This window comes from Amaranthus tricolor, chromosome 13 (genome assembly GCF_026212465.1).
Source record: "Amaranthus tricolor cultivar Red isolate AtriRed21 chromosome 13, ASM2621246v1, whole genome shotgun sequence".
Lineage (NCBI taxonomy): Eukaryota > Viridiplantae > Streptophyta > Magnoliopsida > Caryophyllales > Amaranthaceae > Amaranthus > Amaranthus tricolor.
The window spans coordinates 7,972,742-7,996,525 of NC_080059.1; the positions used below are offsets into that span (position 1 = coordinate 7,972,742).

Here is a 23,784-nt window from a genome sequence, read left to right on the forward strand (position 1 = left end):
CGGCCCAAATTGACGGCTTCATAATGAGACCGTCTCGTCCAAGTTTTTGTGTATCTTCTCTCCCTTAGGTAAGCCCAATCCTCTCCATAAAATTTTATTAATATTAATATTTTATAACAGCTGATCTTGTATGAAATCGTCTCCCGGCACTCTCACCGTGGGACGAACCCATATAATTAGCCAATTTCTTTAATTAATTACTTATTAATTACTTTAAAATCGTAAGTTACAAGTAATCACTCAAAGACTACAAAATAATTATTTTAAAATTGTAAGTTATCACTTTAACGTTATAAGTGATCCCTTAAAGACAAAAAATGTGTATTTGACCCCAACAAAAATAATCTCACCTTAAGGCCATCCCATTTAAGAATTAGCGAATTTATAATTTTTAACCACCTATAAATAAAAATATTTAGAAAACAACTCATCTAGTAAAGGAGTAAGTGTGCAAACCAAATGAAACACCAAACATTTGACTAAAAAAGGAAGTAATTCATAAAATAAAGAATAGGGAAATCCATACTTAAACCGCAGCCAAAAAAATCCTAAAAAAACTTCAAATTAAGACACTAAACCTCCATCCAATCTCAACCCTGAAATGCATTTACACATCAAGCTTTCCTGCCCCAAATTAAGACACTAAAAACTTCAAATTACTAATTACTAATTAGATACTCCTTATAAAACGAATAGACCCTAGCAAAACTGCCAGCCGCTTTTTCTAACTCTACTGAAGCAGCCTATAAACAGCAATAAGGAATTAATCTGTCGATCAAAAACATAATCACCAACAAAATCAATGACCGTCATTCGGATCCATTATGCTTCTCAAAGTAGACAAGGCCTCTGCCGAGAGGCTGCACGTTAATCTTCGAGGCCTGAACACTCCTGATGGCTCTCTCTCATGATCCAAAGAGGAAAAGCAGACAACAATGACTGTAAGGTTGTCGGCAGTGTCCAGCCGCAAGGCCTCCCTCACAAGCTCCTTTGCACTTTGTTCTGGGTCATGATGTCGTCTTAATCCACGCCGTACCAGGCTAACTGCTTGTTGGCTTGACATTACATCCCAGATACCATCACATCCTATGATGAGGAACTCATCATCTTCTGTCAACATCATCTGTTTAAGTTCAGGTTCCGCGATCAAAGGGGAGGCAGAGCCTTTTGGTAGCTTCATATCCCAGTCCCCAAGAGCCCTAGACAACGATAACACTCCGTTTAGATACCCATCATCAACGTAAGCACCTAATTCTTCGACTCTTCTCCTTTCGGATGGGCATGTTGGTCTGTGGTCTTGGGACATATCAATGGCATCTCCTTTCCGACAAAGTACAGCTCGACAATCACCAGCATTTGCAACCAATAAATGCCTGAAACAGCGCAAGCACAAAGATGAGAAATCCTACAAGAAATGTAACTATTTGATCGAAAAAGCAGAGGAAAATGCAATACTGCATTTATTTTACCTTCCCAAAATCAAAGCTGTAAGAGCAGTTGTCCCCGAAGAAGTACTGACGCTGCAATCATCAGAAAGGGCTAGATCAGCTTGAAGAAAGGCTTTGCGAAGGCAGTTCTCTACTCCTTCAAGAAATACATCATTTAATTCGGAGAATTCAGGAAAATCAACATCTTCGAAAAAGAATCTGGTCACATTCTTCCTAATATATACTGCTGCTTCAGGTCCACCATGGCCATCAAAAACCCCATAAAAAGCACTTGGTTTAGGACATTTTATCATTGAGCCCAAATGCTTAGATAGATCATCAATCATCACATGTTGATCTTCCATGAACCTACGCGGCCCAATATCAACAAAGCTTCCTGCGCGAATGGTTGGCACATATTGTAACAAGGTCGAGCCAAGAGAATTATCTGATACTGTCTCCGGAGTCCTTATATCCTGTAGTAATAGAATTAATTACCAAATTAATATCTCAAGAATTTTAACAACGCAGATACATAAAAACATACCAGCACATTGAAATTGTTGTAAAAATAGAAAACACAGCCCGTTTGAATAGTAGTACTAAAAGTTGGTGATGGAAATGATTTATAATATAAATTTTCATCAAAAATTCAATGTCATTCCCATTGGTGATGAAACTTTGATCACAAAAAATTTCTTTGTTTATAAATTTCCATTACCATCTAATACCACGTCTCCTAATGTTAATGCATTGAAATGAATTTTATGAAGAAAATAAGATGATTAAAGTTGGACAAGTATGACCATCAAGGTAGCCAAGAGATTTTTTTAACAAAACTACGCTAATTTTCATTCCTATTACCACTGTTTATTACCACCTACCAAACAAGCCGTAAAAGAATCATAAATTCAACTGTGAAACACCCTTAATAACACAGACCATGGTGATGAAACTCATCAGTCATCACACAAGTTCCCATTGATCCCTCCATGATTGACACATAGTTGCTCAAAAGCTCTAAACTCCAGAAACTTTTGACTCCCTCACTTAAAACCCTTTCAATGATGTTAATATGAAAGTTTTTGGTCACTTCACCTAAAGTTCTGGCTTGCCTCTGCCTATAAATCACCAGCTCCGAGTAAGCTTTCTTCATAAAAGTAACTTCATCCACGAAATTCAGACTCCTATAATTCCAGAGCCATTGATCTAATCCATTAACAGCTCTAAACCCTCACCATCAGAATCGAAAATCAAATTCGCAATTCTACTAAGCCCATAAAAAATCTGTGTACTTCTATACTCCATTTTCCAGTTTCATACAAAAGAATTCTGCAATTCTTCTAACAAAAACTTCCTAGCTTTATCTAAGCTACAATTCGCTACCTAGATCTCATGAAACTGGGGTCCATGAACAAATTGTTTATTAATTTACAATTCTCAATTAAATTGGGGTCCAGGAACAAATTCATCACATGAAATTGAGATCAGCTATAGCATATTCATAAAATCAACTTATAACCCAAGAAACACTAAGGAAATCCAATCAATGGCGAACCAATACGAAGCAAGATTAACACAGCTCATAAAAACCCCAATTCCAAATAAAAACCACAAAGTTAATCAAATTCCCAATCCTTGATCAGAAAAACCCATAACTAAATATATCAAAGAAACCAAATACAATACAACACATGACATCTACCCAGAAATACCAGAACCGAAAGGTGCATAAACAAATAATAGCATACGATCTTGACCAAAATCATATAATTCAAGAACCTAACTAAAAGAACGATTCGGAGAAAAAACTTACAATTTGAGAAAGAGAGAGAACAGAATCCAAATTGGGAATAGAACAAGCAGCTTCAGTTTTTGCAACCATCTTGATTTATATCATCCAAACACAAGAATTCTAAAATTCACACGATCAAACCCTAACAAGCTATATATTAATTCACGATAAACAAAACCCTAAACCAAACGGCTTTTCTTCCGATTAATCAATCAATTAATCAAATAATCAAAGGCAAAAACAAACTGAAATTGAGTTTTAGTTAAACAAAACTTGGTCTCTTAAGAAGAACAGCAAAAATTGCAGATAAACCGACTAAATGAGAGAAGGAAAGTTTATATATAAATATAATGGGAAGCTAGTGGGAACGACGCGGCCACATGTGTTAAATAAAGTGCACACGTGTTTATAGATTGAACCGTCCGATTAAATATGCGATTCTTATGGAGTATTTCGTCAATATTTTCTTTGAACATTTAAGCAAAATGTTATAAATTCCCGAATTTATTGAAAATTATATGTTGTCTTTTTTTTTTTAAAAAAAAAAAACCCTAAATCTGTTAAGGAAGTTATAAAATTTCGGAATTCTTGAAAATATGTCATATCTTTTAAATAAAAAGCTTACCTAAATCCCTTGATTTTAGTTCAATCGTTTTACTTTACATGACAATTCAAGTTCTAAATTTTTGTTTTATTGAAATAGAAGTTGGTATCAAAAAAGAAATAGAAGTTGTATTTTTATAATTTTAAAATAAAAAAAATAATATTTCTTTATTGAAGTTGTCTCACCGTGAGATGACTTCGAAACAATTTCAATTGGGTCCGCTCAAACTATTTATAAAAAATTGCTTCATGTACAAGTGAAAATTCAGTTTTTTATTATTTTTTAATGTTTTTTCCTAATGGGGCTTTTATATAGACCCGTCACACTGTAAAACGGTCTCATAGAAAAAGAGTTTGACACATATTAAAAGGTTATTAGTCGAGTTTTTATATTTTAAAACGATCAATTATTAAATCGATCTCCTTGTCCTAAACTATAGAAAATATTTCTTTTTCTATAAATGTACTAATCCATCATTCAATAGCTGATCACCTATTATATTGTGCAACTTGTTCTTTACATAAGTCATCGAGAACACTCCTTCCACGCTTGTTGTTGTCACTTAGAAGCTAATAAGACTAACTTGTAAGCATGATCCTTTGTGTTTTAACAAGCATCATACAAAGTTTACTTAGAGATTATTCACCTTCCGAATCCTTTCATCTTGTTGCATATCACTTGTAAAACAACCAAGTTTAAATCGAATTCTTATTAAATTAAGTACGCCTTAGTATTTTTTGTCTATTAAAGAAACAAACGCATCAATAGGACACATGCAACTTATACAAACAAGCAACTCCGTATTAACCTCATTGAACCGATTGTTAAGCTCTTGAAGTTGTAAATCAATAATACTAATAAATATTTCAACCCAAAAGTGATAAAGATTGGTAACTTCCGGAAAAAAACAAGGTAATCTTCTACAAAAAAATATAATCACTATTTATTTTAAAATTTACAATCGAAGTTTACAATTTCTCCTAATCAGAGTTACAAATAACATTGCATTTATAATGTCTTGCTCCCTTCTATGCAAAGTTTAGACATAATGTAACGGTTATACTAATGATCTCCAGCATCAATCGTATCATGAAATGAACACAAAATATCCAAAGGCAATCATAACTCCTTGAGCTTTTAAATTGATATTACTTTTTTCGATCATTATAAATACCTTTGTAATGGAAGGATATAATGTAACATGTACATTAGTGCTACGGTGAGATCTCCTCGAGGATAACCAAGCCTACATAAGCCAAAATTGTTATTTAATCTTTGTCTACTTTATTTTTCACCTAATTTATATTTCATGTATAAAGCATTTATTAAAAAGGTAAAATATAGCAGTCTTAAATAATAGTGTATTATATACAAGAAATATAAATTTTATTTACAAGGTATAGATAAATTTATTTTGCCTTATTTATAATATAATAAAAATATATCTGAATATAAATTGAATAATTAACTTGTTTAATGATAGTCATATAACTATCGTAAATTCATAATTGAGGTTACGTTAAAGTTTAGAGTAGACTTTTTTCCTTAGGTTAGATGCGTCAAAGATATAAAACCTTATGAGAAGAGGCTTTAAGTGATTGTCATGGTCTCACTTTTTGCTAACACAAAGAACTTGTATATGGGCATTTTAAGATTTAGTTTAAGGTTTTTAAATGAGAAGAATTAAATTAGACTTTTTTCCTTTCGTGGCATAAAATTGACGGTCTCACAGGAATTTGCTTCTTGTTAATTCTCCAAAACCAATATTACTATTGTGACTGTGAGATATCGTGGATCTTGGACCCCTTCTAGTTGGATTAGTTGCATTATACGTTATTCATGGAACCACAAACAATTACTACCCTCCCTAATTAAGATATTTTAACATTTTTCTATTTGATCTTTTTCTTTATTTTGCTATAATCTTCTTTTATAAAATGTCTTTATTATTTTTTTTTATTCTCATCCGTATATTTTATCTCTTTTTACTATCATTACACAATTCAAATGATTTCACTATTTTATAATCTTTGTACAATATACAACTATGTTGCAATATTTTGAGACGGAAGGAGTAGTTACCAAGGGTATGCTTGCATTGTATTTGAGAATAATATTAAAGAAAAATAAAAATCAAACTATACAAATGAAGGTAAATAAAGATGAATGATAAAAAGTGAATTATAGCGGTAAAAGGATGACGAAGGAAAATAAGGATGATCAATCTTATTTAAAGGTGAAGGAGAAATTCATCCCACAAGGATAAATACTTATCGAAAATGAGAAGATTAATTATTCTATTTCTTCATTATTCATCACTTTATAATTATTTTCCAACCTTTAACAACATTAATATTCTCTTATTTTTTTTCTTCAAAAACCTTATTTTTATTTTTTAATTTTTATTTCCTCTTAAACATTTACTCCATATATACTATAAGTATATGTTAAGATATTTTGCCATGTTATTGATATTGATGTCTACCTTAACCAATTGGGTGGTGGCTAGTGCGATTATTGTACAAGATATTTTCCTTTTTCAAAATATCCAGTGTCTCATACTGTCACTGTATCCTCTCCATTGAAATCTAATTGTGATAAATTTGTTTAAGGGTTTGTAGATAATAAGACACATATAAGAGAAGAGTTGGTTGTATATAAATCAAATGAGGTTTCATCTTAAAATTAATTGATATTAGCAATAGTAGCCCATCAAGCTTATATGTTAGCAACTTTAAACCTCCTTTACTTATTCAATTGGGGATCACATATAAATTATATTTTTAACAAATTGTCCCAATTTCTAACTGTTTTAATCCAAAAATTAGTAAAAGTTGTAAATGTAATGCTTAGAAAACCTATCTTTCATTTTTTTTTGTTTTATATTACCTTAAAGTTTAAACTACTTAATCATTTGCAACATATTATATAGATAGTAATACTTCATTCGTTTTCATTATACTTGTAATTGTAATTGATGATGAAATTTTCTCATACAAAATAACATATTGCAATCCATTGTAAGTATTTCAAAACGAATAATGTGCTTACTACATATCACCAGGATTTGCGGAGTTTGCTTCAATCGTACTCTGTCCCATCAGTTGCAAAATCTTATTTTATTCTTTCTCGAGTCGGAGAACTTTTTGGCCGCGTTCTCCTTTTGGGTATTAGTTGCCGCCGTCCTTCCCTTCTCAAACTCTGTTCATAGTTTTCTATGAGCGGGATACACTGGGTATGATGATGATGAGGAGGAGGAACAATTTTTTACATTTACAATTCTATGTTATTAGTCTGTTCAATGGGCCGAATAAGGGTCGGGTCGAGCTTAAGTAAAATATAAGTCAGGTTGGAAAAGTGCCCTTTAAACTTAATATGAGCTTTGAATGGGCTGGGCTTTTAAAGCCCAACTCGACCCATCCCAACCCGTTTTTATTACTAACAATTTTTTTTTGAGTTGTACTAACAATTATTTTAATCCCAATTTATTATCAATTTATAATTAATTTATGATTTATAATAATTAAATTGAAAAAATATTAATGATCCCTATTGGTATTGTCATTTATAATATATTTCCTCTGCTTTTTAATAGTTGATACAGTTTCTGTAGCAGCTAAAGTTCATCAAATGATCTTATTTGGTATGTATTTCTCCATGTATTATGTAAAATATAGTCAAATGAGATCTTGTTTGATTCATCTTAATGCATATTTTCATAATATTAACTTTTTCACATTTTTTATCATATGAAATTAAAGATATTAAAGATTAAAATCGTGCATTGGATAACGTGAAACACAGAAATATAGCAACTATTAAAAACCAGAGGAAGTATAACCCATTTCCAACCCATATTAAGCCTTTTTTAGTGTCGTTCCTAACAATTTTTGGGCCCTAGGTGAAAAATAAAAAAAAGCCCTTGTATATGTAAAGTTTCGGTGTTTCTTATTCTTCAATTATGCATCATGTATTTTCTCTTTTATAGGCCGCTTCATTTTAATTATAGTATAGCCCGTTTACGGTCTGACCCATATTCAACCCGAGCCTTACAAAACCCTTTTAAAAATAGAACGGATAAGGGCTGAAAATGGAAATCCGACCCGTTCAACACCCCTAGTTATTATTAGTAACATCTAAATTATTGAGATTACAATCAAATTATGTCATTGGAGTACTTCATTAAAGTTAATCAAAAAGGGGGTTTTCCAGATAAATAAACTACAATATCAAATGTAACCTTAGAAATCTCAAAAGTCATCTTACTATCTACAGAAATAGGAGATTTGATTGGTGCAAAACTCTTCTCGCACTCGTCGACAAGGTCCGATATCGTACGCACGTACATATGATGGACCCTTTTGATAATCTCTTTTTGATAAACAATCTTTTACTTTAACAATCCAATTTGTTAGGAGAAAGTTATAGTTTTGATCACATACATTAAGAAGATATCTTTCTTCCTCGACAATTTGACGGTTTCTTATAAGACCTTGTATATGATTCTCGATATCACTTAGTTTTTGAGTGACATGATTCAACATAATCATGGTTAAATCTCTCATGTCTTTGGCATTAGCCGTTGCAGGGTCTGAGTTTAATGTTAAAGCACAAAGAGTGTAATTAGATGTTTGATTGCATGTTTTTGTGATTAAGGTTGGGTTTTGTGCATGTATTGTGATGGCAAGATGAGTAAAAATGATCAAGAAATATATAAATTGGTTGTTTTTCTCCATGTTTTGAGATGTTATATTGGATGAATTTGGATTGTGAAATTTGAATTACTATTAGGGTAGTATTTATAATAAGCTTAATCACAAGTATTAACACAATATTTATCATACACATTGATTTAGTTTGTTGGTATATATATCCCATGGAAAAATATTTATAAAATATATGTGTATAATTTGCATTTGAAACAAACGAGTTCATACAAAAGGTTTATAATGCAGTATGTTAAAAGTTCTACTATTAGGCTATTTAATCAAAGTATGAGGCACGTCTTACGATGAGACCGCCTCGTATAAGAATTTGTGAAATATATCATTCATAGTACCTCAACCATCAGCTTAAGCTTTTGGTTGAGTTGATTATTTGGTAAAGTATCAGAAACCAGCGTGACAAGAGGGCACTGGTTCAAGTCCCAATCACCCCTCATTTAAAGTGAAATATTAAGCGTCAGGCATGAGGAGAACATGTAAGAATATGTAACATATTTTTTAATGATCTCAAAAATTAATTTCTAATATTCATTGATTTGATACTCCAATGGTTTTTAGATTGAATCTTAAAAATACTCCATATTTACTTTATATGTCAAGAAATATCCTATATTTAACATTCTACATTAACCAACTTCTATTTTTTATGATCTTGAGATTAATTTCTAATATTTTGGCTTGATACTCCCATTATATTTGGATAGAATCTAAAAATGATATTTCATGTTTATTGAATTTTCTAATTCAGGGGAATGGAAAAAATATATTATACACATTTCATTAATCTATATACTGGGATTTCATTTATTAATTATATTATTATACTATGCCGATAATAGCAGATCAAATTGAGAATAGTTTTAATGGTAAATATATTATGAAAAATTGCATATAACATATTCAATTTTGGACAAGGATCCTTTGGAGTAGTAATCCAGGTAATTTTGGCAATATGATGTTATGAAGTCATTCTTGAGTGCAAAACCTATCTTTTTCAATTTTCATGGCCTAAAAACAAATTTTGACAATATTTACACGAAGTTGAAACCGAACTCGACATTAAAATAAATTTAAAATAATGTAAAAAACAATATAGACACAAGTTCCGATTTTAAATCGATCTGAAACGCTTAACTCGAAATTGACCTAATGATCAGAATAAACACCTCTAGTCGTAGCTTTGAGACTTAGCATGGTAATTTGGAGAATTGTAAAAGGCATTGTCTTGCATAGATAGGTGTGATGTTAGGCACTTAGGCTAGCTGGTGCTATTCTCAATTAGCGCCATTTTGCCTGGCATTGATCGTGATACTTCTTAAATTTATAAAATTTGTTCTTGATCGCGTGCTTAAGATGATTTTATGGCTTGTTATCACGCAGGTTTTGGATATCCAACAAGGGAAGAAATTAAATGTATGAATCCAAACTATACCGAATTTAAGTTCCCTCAAATTAAAGCTCATCCATGGCACAAGGTATGCTAAATTCTACCCTTTTTTTGCTTTTACTTTATCTTAATTGTGCACTTGCAATGTTATAACCTAGATATTCCACAAGGTCGTGAGTATGAAAATTTTCCATTTTCTTTTCATTATAATAAAATGGCTTATTGAATCATATGCACTTCTTATTTATGTGAAAGTGCACATAATGTTTGCCATCAAGGATCGCTCAGAAAAAACTTCTTTGTCAGTGTTAAGCTATGTTACTTGGACTCAGATACTACTGTTGGATACTATTACGTGTCCAAGTGTCGAATACATCTAAATATTCAATTTTACGCCTAAAATGAAGTGTCTAAGTGTCATACCAATGTCCGAGTATCAAGGAAAGGACACGGATATGTGAAGCAAAATAAAGAGTCCGAGTAACATAGGTGTTAACTAACAAGTGTAAGGTTGTGTACATCGAGCCCTTTAGACCCCACCCTAGGTGGAAGCCACTTAATGGCATTGGGGCAATGGAATACTTTTAATGAACTCGATTACCACTAGCTAAAAGTGGTGAATTTGTTCTTGACTTTCCGTATGCCTTTGTACAATGGAGTTAGGTGCTCTAACTCATCCATTCTTTGATGAGCTGCGTGATCCAAACACTCGTTTGCCCAATGGTCGGGCCTTGCCCCGGCTTTTTAACTTTGCTCATGGTATAGTGACCTTCTAACTCATCCAGAACATGCTCTTTCAAGCATGAGGGGGTTGAATTCATCCTCGTTCCTGTGATGAGAATTAAACCCTTATTACAAGGTGGAAGAGAAAGCCTATAACTATAACGCATTAATTTTGTTGTTAACTACGAAGTAACAATCATGTTTAATCACTCATTATTTTTCGTGTGTCATTTGTGATCATAGATATGATAAATTTTTTATTTGGTTTGTATACAACAAGATCTAAATAAGAAGCGAGTTGACTGTACACAAATTTAATGAGGTGATCTGAATCCTTTCATCCTTGGAGTATCAAATACTCCATCAGAAAAAATGTGTTTGTCAAGGATAAAATGGAAGGGAAAAAGTTAAAGTTGTGGTATTGCAAAAATGTACTTTGGGTAGAAATTCTGTAAAAGGAGCAGATAATCTACCATGTCTATTGCTGCTTTTGTTCTGAGGACACAAAGCGAACCACAAAAGTCGTAGAGGGGACCAATTGAATTTCGTTGAGCCTCTGCCTTCTCCTACGTTGCGGTCCTGCTGCAGGTTGTGTGCATTTTGATCCCAGATGCTTTCTGTCTTAGGTGCACAAACATGGACCTGCTTACCAAACTACCTTTTACCCTAAATTTTGATGTGTTACTGTTTTAGTCTCAAAGTTACTGTAATGCATAGCCTACTCTTTAGATTTGCACATAACTGCTTTTTAAGTTGTAACACAGCACTATTTACTGGCCAGAATTCGATACTTATGTTACTCGGATTCTGACATTTTGTTTTCCTCATAAGAAAACGATAAATAATCTTCCAACGTGTACCTACGATTGAGTTTCCATGCTGATGCATGATCGCTTTTTTTCTTTTTAGGATTACTAGTTCGGTTAGGCAGGGCTAATCTTATTTAGGATTTGTAACAAATGACTATTGATTGGTTTAACCTCTTGGAAGTATGGTCAGTTAGCTGTTTAAGTCATCGTTACGGAGATGTTTGGTATTAATTAGTTATTGGTTGTTGGCTGATTATTAAAAAATAGTGAATCACAAAGCTAAAATCCAATAAAAAAACTATTCATATGAGGAAGTTTTGGGTTTTGGCTTAAAAGTTATCTATTAGACATTTTTTTAACTGTTTGACCAACCAATAAATCATATGCCAAAAGACAATTCAAGATATTTAAGATTAATATATGCATTGACATACGTGCAATAACCAAATAGAATATTAGTAGTGAATAAGAGGATGTATAAACAAATGCATTGGTGAGTCCTTGCACTTTGCAGAGCCCATCACCCACTCTTTGATGTAAATTAATTCATGTGTGACCGATACCATATGACAATACAATCAGTACAAACCAAGGTTTTTAGTGCCAATCATGTATTCTTCTTAACTAAAAGATTAATTTTGAAAAATACAAAATCCTTAAAGTTCAGACCGAGCATAGATCATAAAAATATAGAATGAATCAAAGGACATGTTTAACTGCACAGCACCCTGAAAACTTAAGGACAATATCAAATTACGTAGTTATGTTAAGTGTCTAAAGATATAAAGTTGTTAAAATATATAAAATTACACATAGCCTTCAAAGAATTTGTCGATATTTGCTCTGCCCATGAGAATGGTGGTGTGCACCATTTCTTTTACTGTCTAAGCTTAACTATAATCTTTACAAGTTCAGAGGAATATTCTATACAGTTGGATAACCAATAGAGAATCTAACAGTCACAATTTGACATTCAATTTAGGGCAGGAAACTGTAAGAAGGTTCCTTAAAGAATCAAATAAACTTATATTAAGGGTACATAATAGTAATAAAATGACTAATATAGCAAGGAATTAAACCCAGAATTGGGCTCGTTGTGGACCAATACCCTTAACAAAAAGTGAATAAGGGCAGTAATGGGTAGAACATGGGAGGTCTTTAATCTGCTTTCCCTTTGCCCACATTTATCTTTGCTGCATTTTTTTTGTTATTTTTACTTTTTTTTTCTTTGCCTTAACCGTCGTCTCTCTGCAACATCCCACTCACTTTCAAAAGTAAGCATGCATGCTTGTATAGAAATTGGTCGGTTTTTGTGCCATTATTATATTCTTCCCACTATCCCAAGTTTATGTTAACAAACAAACTTACCTACATTTCTATAACTATATATAGAGTATTGTACCATATTGGTTCTAAGCCAGCCTTTCAGGTCTCCTAATTTATGTCCTTTGTTCTTTATTCTTTACCTATATCTATATCCAATCATACTTCACTACTTGTTCTTGGTTTAGCCGAGACCAGTTTTTTGGGATTAAGACTTTGCTGTTGTTGCACCTGTTCTTTTGGGGTTAAGACTTTGCATTGTTGTGGTTGTTGCACTTGTTCTTTGTTTAGCCGAGATCAGTCTCTTGGGATTAAGGCTCTGCCGTTGTTGTTGTTGCACCTGTTCTTTAGGGATTAAGGGTTTGCGTTGTTGTTGTTGCACTTGTTCTTTGTTTAGCCGAGATCAGTCTTTTGAGATTAAGGCTCTGTTTTGCCGTTGTTGTTGCACTTGTTCTTTACCTTATCTAAGTGTATTATTTGTGATGGGTAAATTCCATCTAACATTGTTGTTTTTAGTATATGCTTGTGCATTTTCTAGCTCTTATGCTAGACACCATAAACACTCGTTTAAACGACACAAGCATGGACATCATTATTCTCCTCCATCATCGGGGATTTCATTGCCACCTTCTCCTCAGCCCGATGAGCCTCCGGCTGCTGCACCAGTTTATGCTCCTAGCGGGTTTTTTGATGTTAGGAGTTTCGGTGCTGTGGGCGATGGGATTGTAGATGATACGGAGGCTTTTAAGGCTGCTTGGGATGCTGCTTGTAGTAGTGCTGATAATTCTGTGTTACTTGCTCCTAGTGGGCACACTTTCATGATTCAGTCTACTATCTTCACTGGGCCTTGTCAAAGTGAGCTTGTTTTTCAGGTAATCGTTTTCACTCTCTTTTCCATGTCAAGGTTACGTTACAGGGTGTGTTTATTAAACGACTTTTTCATTAGTTTTTTGTTTGACTTTTAGCATTTTGTCTGGTCCAACAACCTTAAAATGTGCAGCTTTTTAAGCCAACCCACTTTTTTCTAGTAAACGCTAATGACAAACAACTAATTTTTACTAAACATCTCGTTAACAGCTAGCTTATGGAGCAATGTAAAGTAGTAAAGTACAATTACCTTATTCATTCTTTTCCTAATGAGGACTTTTTTTGCCTAATTTGGGATACAGATTGATGGGTCAGTGGTTCCACCAGATGGACCCGAAGAATGGCCCAAGAACCTTAGTAAGCATCAGTGGTTAGTATTCTACAGAGTGCAGGGGATGTCACTCCAAGGAGGCGGTCGAATTGACGGAAGGGGAGAAAAGTGGTGGGAGCTTCCTTGCAAGCCCCACAAGGGACCTAATGGAACCACACTGGCTGGCCCTTGTGAAAGTCCTATTGTAAGTATTTTATTTGCATTTTGATCCAAATTTATTGCTAATATAAATGGAGTCTATGTTACTCGAACTCTTTATTTTGCTTCATGTACCCGTGTCCGATCCTTGATCCTCGGACATGGTATGGCACTTAGACGCTTCATTCTAGGCGTAAAATTGAATATTTATGCGCATCCGACACTTGGAAATGTACCGGTATCCAACAGCAGTACCCGAGTCCAAGTAACATAGAATGGAGTTGTATCTTTATTTCATAAAGCTAATCTTTATACTATATAATGTGATGTGTGCAGGCCATTAGATTCTTTCAGAGTTCTAACTTAACAGTCAAAGGCCTTAAAATTCAGAATAGCCCTCAATTTCATTTCAGGTTTGATGTTTGTCACAATGTTCACATCGAGTCGATTCATATCACAGCTCCGACCTTGAGTCCTAACACCGATGGCATTCATATTGAAAACACCAACAATGTCCAAATATATAATTCCTTCATTTCCAATGGTTAGTCTCTTACTATAACATGATCGTTACCCCTATCGTCCTCAATTTTACTTCGTTTTCATAATTCCATGACGATGATTGTGTATGCAGGCGATGATTGTGTTTCAATCGGCTCTGGTTGCTATGATGTAGACATTCGAAATATCACTTGTGCACATGGTCATGGGATTAGGTTTGTGTTCCTACCTCTAAAATTTTTGTTCGTCTTTTGATTTAGTGTATAACATATCATGGGGCTGCAACCGTTAGCTTAGGCATCTGGTTGAGTTGGTTCCTCGACATGGTATTGTCAAAATATCAATTGTGAGTTCTGTTTTTGGATCAGTATTGGGAGCCTAGGGAACCACAATTCAAGGGCATGTGTGCACAATATCACAGTCCGAGACTCACTAATTAGAGAAACCAGCAACGGAGTAAGGATCAAGACATGGCAAGGAGGTTCCGGGGCAGTATCAGGGGTGACATTCGACAATATTCGTATGGACACCGTAAGGAATCCCATCATAATTGATCAATTCTACTGCCTAGGAAAAGGGTGTAACAACCAATCTTCTGCTGTTTTCGTGAACGACATTCTGTATTCCGGCCTTAAGGGCACCTACGACGTTAGAAGTCCTCCTATGCACTTTGCGTGCAGTGACGCAATCCCTTGTTCCAACATCACGCTTGCTGATATCGAGCTTCTTCCTGCTGTTGGCGAAATGGTGTTGGATCCCTTCTGTTGGAACGCTTATGGTTATTTAGAGTCGCTCACGATTCCTCCTGTATCGTGCTTGCAAGAGGGTATCCCGCCTCAACCGATCTTGGAAAGTGGCATCGATCATTGCTGAGTTACCTTTCGATTCTGTCGACCTAGATTGAATTACATTGTATATACATTTTAGGGTGTGCTGAGCTTTGTATTCAGGGAGAAGCATATTTTAGTCTCTTCTCCTGACGAAATAGTTATACAGGTTTTTCTGTTATGTAGTGTCAATTGTTAGGCTTTGATATGGATTTTCTGTTTTGTGCTGTCCATTTCAGTGTGTGTATCTCTTTTGTTGTAGTTTATGTTAGATAAATGAAGTTATTGATCTTAAAAGTACTATGATCTTCGTTTCTTAAAATTGTTTTCATTTACTATTTTTAATTTGGTCTCTACATATTTTTCATTAACTTTATATTTTAACAATTTTAAATTGTTTATGATCCCAACATATTTTCCACTAAATTTATTAAAATATTTTTTATAGTTCTGATTCGTATATTTTTTTCCATTAACTTTATTTTAATATGTGTTTAATGTTCATGGTTCAAAATTTTTCTCCATTTATTTGTCATCTAAAAATTTATATTTTTCTTAATTTCTCTGAACATTATTTGTGGAAAAAAAGGGTGGAAATGTGTTTTTTAGTGGTCAGTCCAATATCAATGCAACATCATGTATTGATAGCCGTAGAAGTGAACACGGTCCGGTTTGGTCTGGTTTGACACTAAAATCAGACCAAACCAAAAATTCCGGTCTGAAAATTTTACGGACCGAACCAAACCGTTTTACAACGGTCTGGTCTACGGTTTTTTACTTTTATATTTTCATCCAAATTAATACATGTATTTATGCAAATATTTCACACCTATAATTAATAAATATAATAATTTGTAATTAGTTGATAACATCAATATCATTCAAGTATATATTGCTATATAAAAATAACTACATCTTAAAACATCTAGGTAGCAACTTAATTTTTTTTTAAATACAAAATTATGACCATAGTACGGTTTGCGGTTTGATCTGATCTGAAAAATAAAAAAATCGAGACCAGACCGTAAACCGTGATTTAATTTGAAAAAAAACCAAACAAGACCATTTAAATCGTAGACCAAACCAAATACTAAAATTCCGGTTTAGTTTACAGTTTAGACCAAACTTTTTTCGGCCCTAGATAGCCCTCATTTTTGGCATTCTCATTTCTCTATACCTACCCTTTTTCTGATAGATTATTATTGCCGATTTTCTGTTACGTTCAACTTTTTTTTTTTTGGATGATCTGTTGATTTTTAACCTTTGAGCAAGAGCTAACTTAGCAAAACTCTCTATCAAGCATTACAAAATTGACTTCCATTAGTCCTATTTTCTCGAGTCAAAGTCATCAAAATTCGACATATTAAAAGAGCTTTTAATTGACTCACTAAAAGTGTAAGATTGGGCATAATAGACTCTCGACGTAATCTCTTCTTATACTTGGGGCTCAGCATTTCACTTTAAATGAGTAATAGATGAGATTCAAACTGATAATCACATTGATTTCTAATATCATATTAAAGAACTAATTTAACTAAAAGTTCAAACCAATGTTTAAAACCCTATAATATGTTATATTTCATTTTATCACCCATCTCTTCAAACGTCAAATATACTACACATAATCTTAAAAACTCTCATTTTGATTTACCTTACGTAGCAAATTCAATTAAATAGGACGGATAAGATTATAATGTTTTTTCATAAATGATTGTGAGTGTGTTAATGGAGTGAAATCGAATCATTCTCAAAAACTGTTGATGTTAATAGGAGTATTAAACAAATCACCTCGAAAAGCTTAAACAAGTACACTAAAGTTGTTAATTAGTGTTAGTATTTAAGTATTAATTATTGGTACATAAAAGAATAAGAAATGATAGTTGGCTAGTGTAGCTGATAGTGTCACACAGAACTAAGGAGTAAAAAAAGAGCAAGTGTGGCAAAAAGAGGTTGCGGCTCATAGTGTCTGTATAATCATAATTTCACTTTCTTAGCTGACAAACTGCTTTGCATTTTAACCTTACAATTATAATTACTTAATTAGATTATGGTACCTGCTATGTAATTCACTATCTACTCTAATACTTTTCTGTGTAAGCTACTTACTTTCATTAGCTTTCGAAAATTAAGAAATTAGATATAAAGGTTTGAAGTGTTTTGGTATTTGAAAATAAAGAGAATACAAAAAGTAAAAGTAGTGACATGGTATTCAAAAATAAAAATGAGAAAATTTCATTAGAAAAAATTAAAATAAAAAATAAAGCAAAATAAATGAGACAGATAAGTATTTTACTACTGCTAAATTACTCATAGTGAGCCTTTGGTGCTATCAGGTTACTTTTTCAGTTTAGCACATTCAGCATCTCAATAGAGATCACTCGACCAAACTCTTATATTATGTTTGGATAGCAAATTAAGAAAGAAAAGAAAAGATGGGAAAGGAAAAAAGAACGAAAGAGGAGGTGTAAGGAGATAGATTACGCTTTTTTAATTAGAAGGGATGGGAAGGAAAAAGAAAGGAAAATAAATGATTTTCCTCTAAACTCATCCCCTCTCTTGTTATCCAATTAAGGAATACTTCATCCTTTCAAATATCTCCCCTTCTTTGCCCTTATATTCTCTATCCAAACTAGGGATGGTCATGGGTCCAGGACCCTGTAGGACCCGCCCCGGATCCGCCCCTTTTATAAGGGTCTGGGTCTTAATTTTTGAGACCCGTCGGATCCGGGTCTGGATCCAAAAATTTTTTGACGGGTCCGGGTCCTAAGGTGAAGACCCGGACCCGGACCTGGACCCTAAACTTTTAAATTTTAAATTTTATATTTTTGAATTCTGAATTTCTGATATTATGAATGAATGCAAAGATTTTTTTGTGTTATTTTTTATGAATGTGGTTTATATTTAAGTGAAATGTTGCGATGAATGCACAATTGGATCTTGAGGAAGTTGAAGATTGATCAAAATTTATTGTAATTTTTAATGTTATGGAATATAAACTATGTTTCTTATTTAGTCTTTTATATTTGATTTTTAATTATGTATTTAGACAAGTGTTTTTACATTTTAGTAATTATTTTGTATTTGAATTTCATGGACTCGAACAAGTATTTGTAATACGATAATAAGTTGCTTACAAAAATATAAAAAAACTCGAAAAAGGTTCAATTTTGACAAATCAAAGAGGCTTTGTATAATACCCATTAAGGACCCTAGACCCTGTCAGACCCGTAGGATCCAGGTCCGGGTCTAAAAAATTTGGACCCTTAGGGTCCGGATCCGGTTCTGGATCCAAAAAAAAAAGAGTCCGGGTCCGGGTCTGGCCAGACCCGCTCCAGACCCGCCCCATGACCATCCCTAATCCAAACACAATATATGTAAAAGATATTATAATTTTCCTACAAAAATTCGCAGGATCGTATTATGTTGTGATCAGATTATTGTAGCAATCTAATTTTATAATCGTCAGTATGAATATCTAACAGTTATAAGTGGATTATAACGCAACACGTTCAATTCTTTGGTTATTAATTGGATTATAATTTATCATATAGACGACACTAATGTTATAAAAGCAAATTTTGTACACAAATTCTCAAATAAGATGGTCTCACAGTGTGATTATTTTATTGAGTTGATTCAATTTACATTTACGTTTTAAAGTAATAATTTTTTTTTTGATGATCAAAGTAATAGCTTTTTTGAATGCAAACCCATGAAAATATTATTGGCATGTGGGGCCGATGTGAATCGCCTATGCATGCAAATACACGAATTTTATTAAATTTTTGAATTTAATACTTCAAATATATACTTCAAATATAACAATTAATATAATTTTTGGTTAAAAGACTAATCAAACGTTATGGTTAATTCAATCAAAACTACTTGTTTGAGTACTTCTATAAATTTATTTGATTTGCTTAATTTTTGACAAAGTTAGCATTTAATTATTTATGATAAATGTATGATTGTAAAGTTGTAATATATCACATCATATTAAGGAAAACACATTTTTGACATATAACTTTTGATAAATACTTTGTTGTCCATAAATATTTAGACAAAATAAAAATAAATAAGAAAATGACATACGTCGTTTCTGACTTTTCTTTTAATATGTTAGTATATATAGATAAATAGATATTAAATATTTGATAAAAAAAAATATAGGAGTATTACTTAGTATAAAATTAAGGGAAAAATAGTGAGAATAATTGTATTAGAAACTAACTCAAAAAGAACAGTTTAAAAAAAGGAATTAAGCAACAGAATCTTATAAAGCAAAGGAAAGGGTATTAGATAAGTGAGTAGAACCGGGAACTTTAGATGAGTGACACTTGAAGTTTTCAATTCTAATGCGCGCGCATAGACCGGGACGGGGTTGCCATAACAATTACTCCTATGAGATCGTCCTCTTCAATAGCCGTTCTTCATTGGTTACTCGCCCTCCGTTTTTTGGATAAAATTTAGTGAGAAGGGGAATTGCATTGGAGAATAAAAAAGCAAATAATTGATATAATTGAATGGTTAAAATAAAGAAAGATAATACTTTTATGAATAAAATTAACAAAAAAAGATTATGACCAATATAAAAAAAGATGCAAAATAAATAAGACAAACTAAAATAAAAAATAGTGCAAATTAAAAAGCACAGAAAATGTATAATACTTCTATAAAGTTGTATATACTTCTACATATGTAAATGATATAATGATTAATGAGTTGGTTGGCCTATTATTTAAATTTTTAAGCTTGAAAAGTTTTTCTTTATAATTATAATATCATTATCACTTAAAAGTTAGAGCTAATAAGAACAATGACAAGTCCAACATAATGCAATTTATTTTATGATTATGGGTGTACTTGTCAATTAGATGTTGGTTGTTGGGTATTGATTTTTTTAGTTAGCTTATTGACTAGTTGAAAATTTTAGCTGTTTATGGAGATGTTTGATAAACTTAGATATTGACTGTTGGCTATTTATTAGAGAAAAAATGTGTCAATAAGCCAGAAACCAACCAAAAAGGCTAATGAAAAGCTAATTGGAATAACTTTTTTATTTTGGTTTAAAAGTCAGTTTTTCAGTTGACTTAAAAGTCATTTACCAAACACTTTTTTGCTATTTGACCAACCAACAAGCCAAAAACCAAAAATCAACTAAAAAGCTAACCAAAAAATTATTTACCAAACACCCTTATATGAGACATGAAAGCTCCTCTTACAAACTCAAGGCTAATATTTTAAATGAGACAACCAAATTAAAAGAATAGAGTACATGTTTGTGCAATATCAAAATTATTTTATTAAGTGTATTTGATTATAGAACACACTATCTCCTAAATAAGAAAAGCCATTTGAAGTCATTGAAAGATCGAATTAACAAACAAAGAATTTCACATGAAGGAGTATAAATATGAAATCCTTTTTTAATTCATAAATGTAAAGGTAATTAATTCATATACCTTTTACACATTAACTATGTTTGTTTCGTCAACTAGACTGGACTAATAAATTTTTAGTTGTATCAAATACTTCAAGCAAAAAATATATGGGAAATAAATTTCTCATCTTAGCCCTGTTATTTTTGCAATTTGGCTCGTAGCTCTCAAGAGTCCTTAATAGAAATTAATGATAGGAAAAATTATCTAAAATAATTTAATATTTTTATAATTTTCCTATAATAATTTCACCAATAAGTTAACCGTGAATAATCTCAACTTTACAGGATATTTGCTAAGAGTAAACATGGTTATTTCGATGACCCGTTACAATAGGTAATTCACCAAAAAAAAGTAAAGTGAAAACTAATGTACAATTAGAGAAAAAATTTTAAAATATATATAAAAAGTTCTGAATAATAAAAAAATTAGAATTTTTTTCAACATATTTTTTACATTTTATTTTAATATATATTTTTTTGAAAGATAAAGCTTGTTATAGCAAGTTATCAGATTACTAAATTTACTCTAGGAAAATACACTTAAAAGTTGAGATTATTTATAGTTAATCAATAGATATGATTATTATAAGAAAATCATAAAAAAATTAAATTATTTTAGGTAATTTTTACTAATAATAAATTAATAATAGTGCTAAGCAACACATGTAGTCCCTCAAGAGGTAGGGATCCAAGCGGGAATATCCTCCCTCTTCCAAAGATTATCTTTGATCAGTCTCTTAAAGATTCTTAATTTATATCTCTGATATGTTACCTTCTCCCTTCAATTTCAGTTTCATTTTCGAATTCAATTAGAACACTCAGATTAATTTTTTTACTTGAATCAAATAATTGGAGCACTCTATTATTGCCTTTTTTTAAAATGGTGAATTCTATTTCATTTTTCATTTCAATTTTCTATATAGTCTTCTTATGTCTAGTAATTTGATTAAAAAAAAATGAGTGGTTTAACTTCTCTTTTGAGTTCCCTAAAAAATTAGAAGTATTTTTTAACGGACCTCATGTTCTTCATCGGAGTGGCATCATCTCCATAGATGATTGCTATTATAGCCTATTAGCCTCACTCATGTAGTCGTTTTAATACTTAAGAGCTTGCGGCCCCTTTCAATGGTGAAACCCTAGATGCGACACACCTCGCCTACCCCTAAATCGGCAAGTTTTTGGTCATTAGACTAATTTAGATAATTTTCTAAATAAAAAAATATTAAAATCATAGGAGTATTATATTTCTAAGTTAAATGATTGTTGACTTTATTTATGTTTATATTTTTGAGGTAAAATAGAATATTGTAGGCTTATAGGAATGAGAATGGAAAGCGTAGGGTTCTCAATTGTGATTGACTACGTTCATAATAAAGCAGAATTATGAGTCGGTGCACGACTGCACGGGCATAACTCCTAATTTCCACCTAACATTTTACCTTTTCCTTCTTTTTCTAACTCCCACTCTATTCCAACACTCATGCTGCAGTTTATTTTGAATTTTTGCGTTCTGTCATCAAACTCTTAACATTATTCAAATCCATTTCATACAAATCATATTGATACACAGTACATGTGATTTTGTTAATCATCAAACCATGAATATTTAAATCCTACGTGTCCTTGTTATTCACATATATATATATATATATATATATATATATATATATATATGATGTTGATTATTAACTTTTTTAGTTGGTTTGTTTACCAATTGAAAATTTTGTTTGTTTTTGTTGGCTTTAAACTAGCTATAAAACCAGTTGTTTATAAAGACGTTTGCTAAATTTATATATTGACTGTTGGTTGTTTATTAAAGAATAAATGGGTCAATAAACCAAAAGTCAACCAAAAAAGCTAACTGAAGTATTTTATATTTTGGCTTAAAATTAACTTTTCAGCTGGCTTACATTTACTAAATATTTTTTTTGCCGTTGATCAACAAAAAAGCCAATAGCTAAAAATCAACCAAAAACTAAATAAAAAACCATGAACCAATCAGGCAATCACCCTCCATATATAAAGATTTTAATAATTTATATTCTCATCCATAATAAATTGTAACAATTTTTATTTTAGTCCATCCCTTTAATTTTGTTACGTTTTTATGTTAGGTAATTGTTCTTGTAACACCCCAGCCCTTTGGATTGCCAATGACTACTTATGAAGATTGTAGACCAGCCCCACCGACCAACACAAGTCTTTCCAGCACACTTAGACCTCACTCGTGCGCACCCAAGAAAATTTCCCAAGAGACACCCATCCTAAAATTGCTCCCCACCAAATAGGTTTAACTGTGGAGTTCTTAGCAAATAAGCTCCCATGAAAATAAGATGCACCTTATTTATATGAGTAATCTATCAACCCTTTTTCAAGCTAAATCTAGGATATCATAGTTCCACCACTAATTTCTTTAATTATTAACCATCCACATATCATTTTTCTATGACTAGTATATTTTCTTCTATTTTCTCTTATTTAATTAAATTTTAATTTTATCTAAACAATTTAATCATCTCCTTAGAGTATAATGCCATGCCGTTTTAAGTGTTAGTGAAAGATGGATGAGGTGCATAATATAGTGAGATGATGAGCAAGCAATATTGCAGGACGTTGGACTGCGTTCCCATGATTTGTTGTTGTTGACTTAGTTGATAATAAACATGCATATCAACTGTATCATGCATATCAAATGTATCTGTCATCTGCTGTTTCTTCTGCCTATGTTCATTTCATGGTACATGCATTGCATATTATGCATATATATTGTTGATGTATGTAAATTATAATTGGGTTTTCTTTTCAGCTTTATCATCACAAATTAGGATACTTCCAATTGGCTGTTGGGGAGTATACTTCTGGTCAATAGTGGATGCATTATCTGCTCT

At 32.2% G+C, this 23,784-nt stretch overlaps 2 protein-coding genes across 2 annotated transcripts; one reads left to right on the plus strand and one right to left on the minus strand.

Annotated features, from left to right (window-relative positions):
- Positions 1-474: 474 nt before the first annotated feature.
- On the minus strand, positions 475-3,538 carry LOC130798704 (probable protein phosphatase 2C 2). Its single transcript, XM_057661805.1, has 3 exons — positions 3,244-3,538; positions 1,470-1,903; positions 475-1,373 (listed from the first exon to the last, which is right to left on the minus strand). The coding sequence occupies exons 1-3, from the start codon at positions 3,310-3,312 to the stop codon at positions 800-802; spliced, it is 1,077 nt and encodes a 358-aa protein (XP_057517788.1). The 5' UTR covers positions 3,313-3,538; the 3' UTR covers positions 475-799.
- A 9,251-nt stretch (positions 3,539-12,789) lies between these two features.
- LOC130798705 (polygalacturonase At1g48100) lies at positions 12,790-15,732 on the plus strand. The gene is made up of 5 exons (XM_057661806.1): positions 12,790-13,664; positions 13,962-14,174; positions 14,465-14,672; positions 14,763-14,844; positions 14,998-15,732. Exons 1-5 carry the CDS (start codon positions 13,275-13,277, stop codon positions 15,500-15,502), a joined length of 1,398 nt encoding a protein of 465 aa, XP_057517789.1. The 5' UTR covers positions 12,790-13,274; the 3' UTR covers positions 15,503-15,732.
- Positions 15,733-23,784: the final 8,052 nt, after the last annotated feature.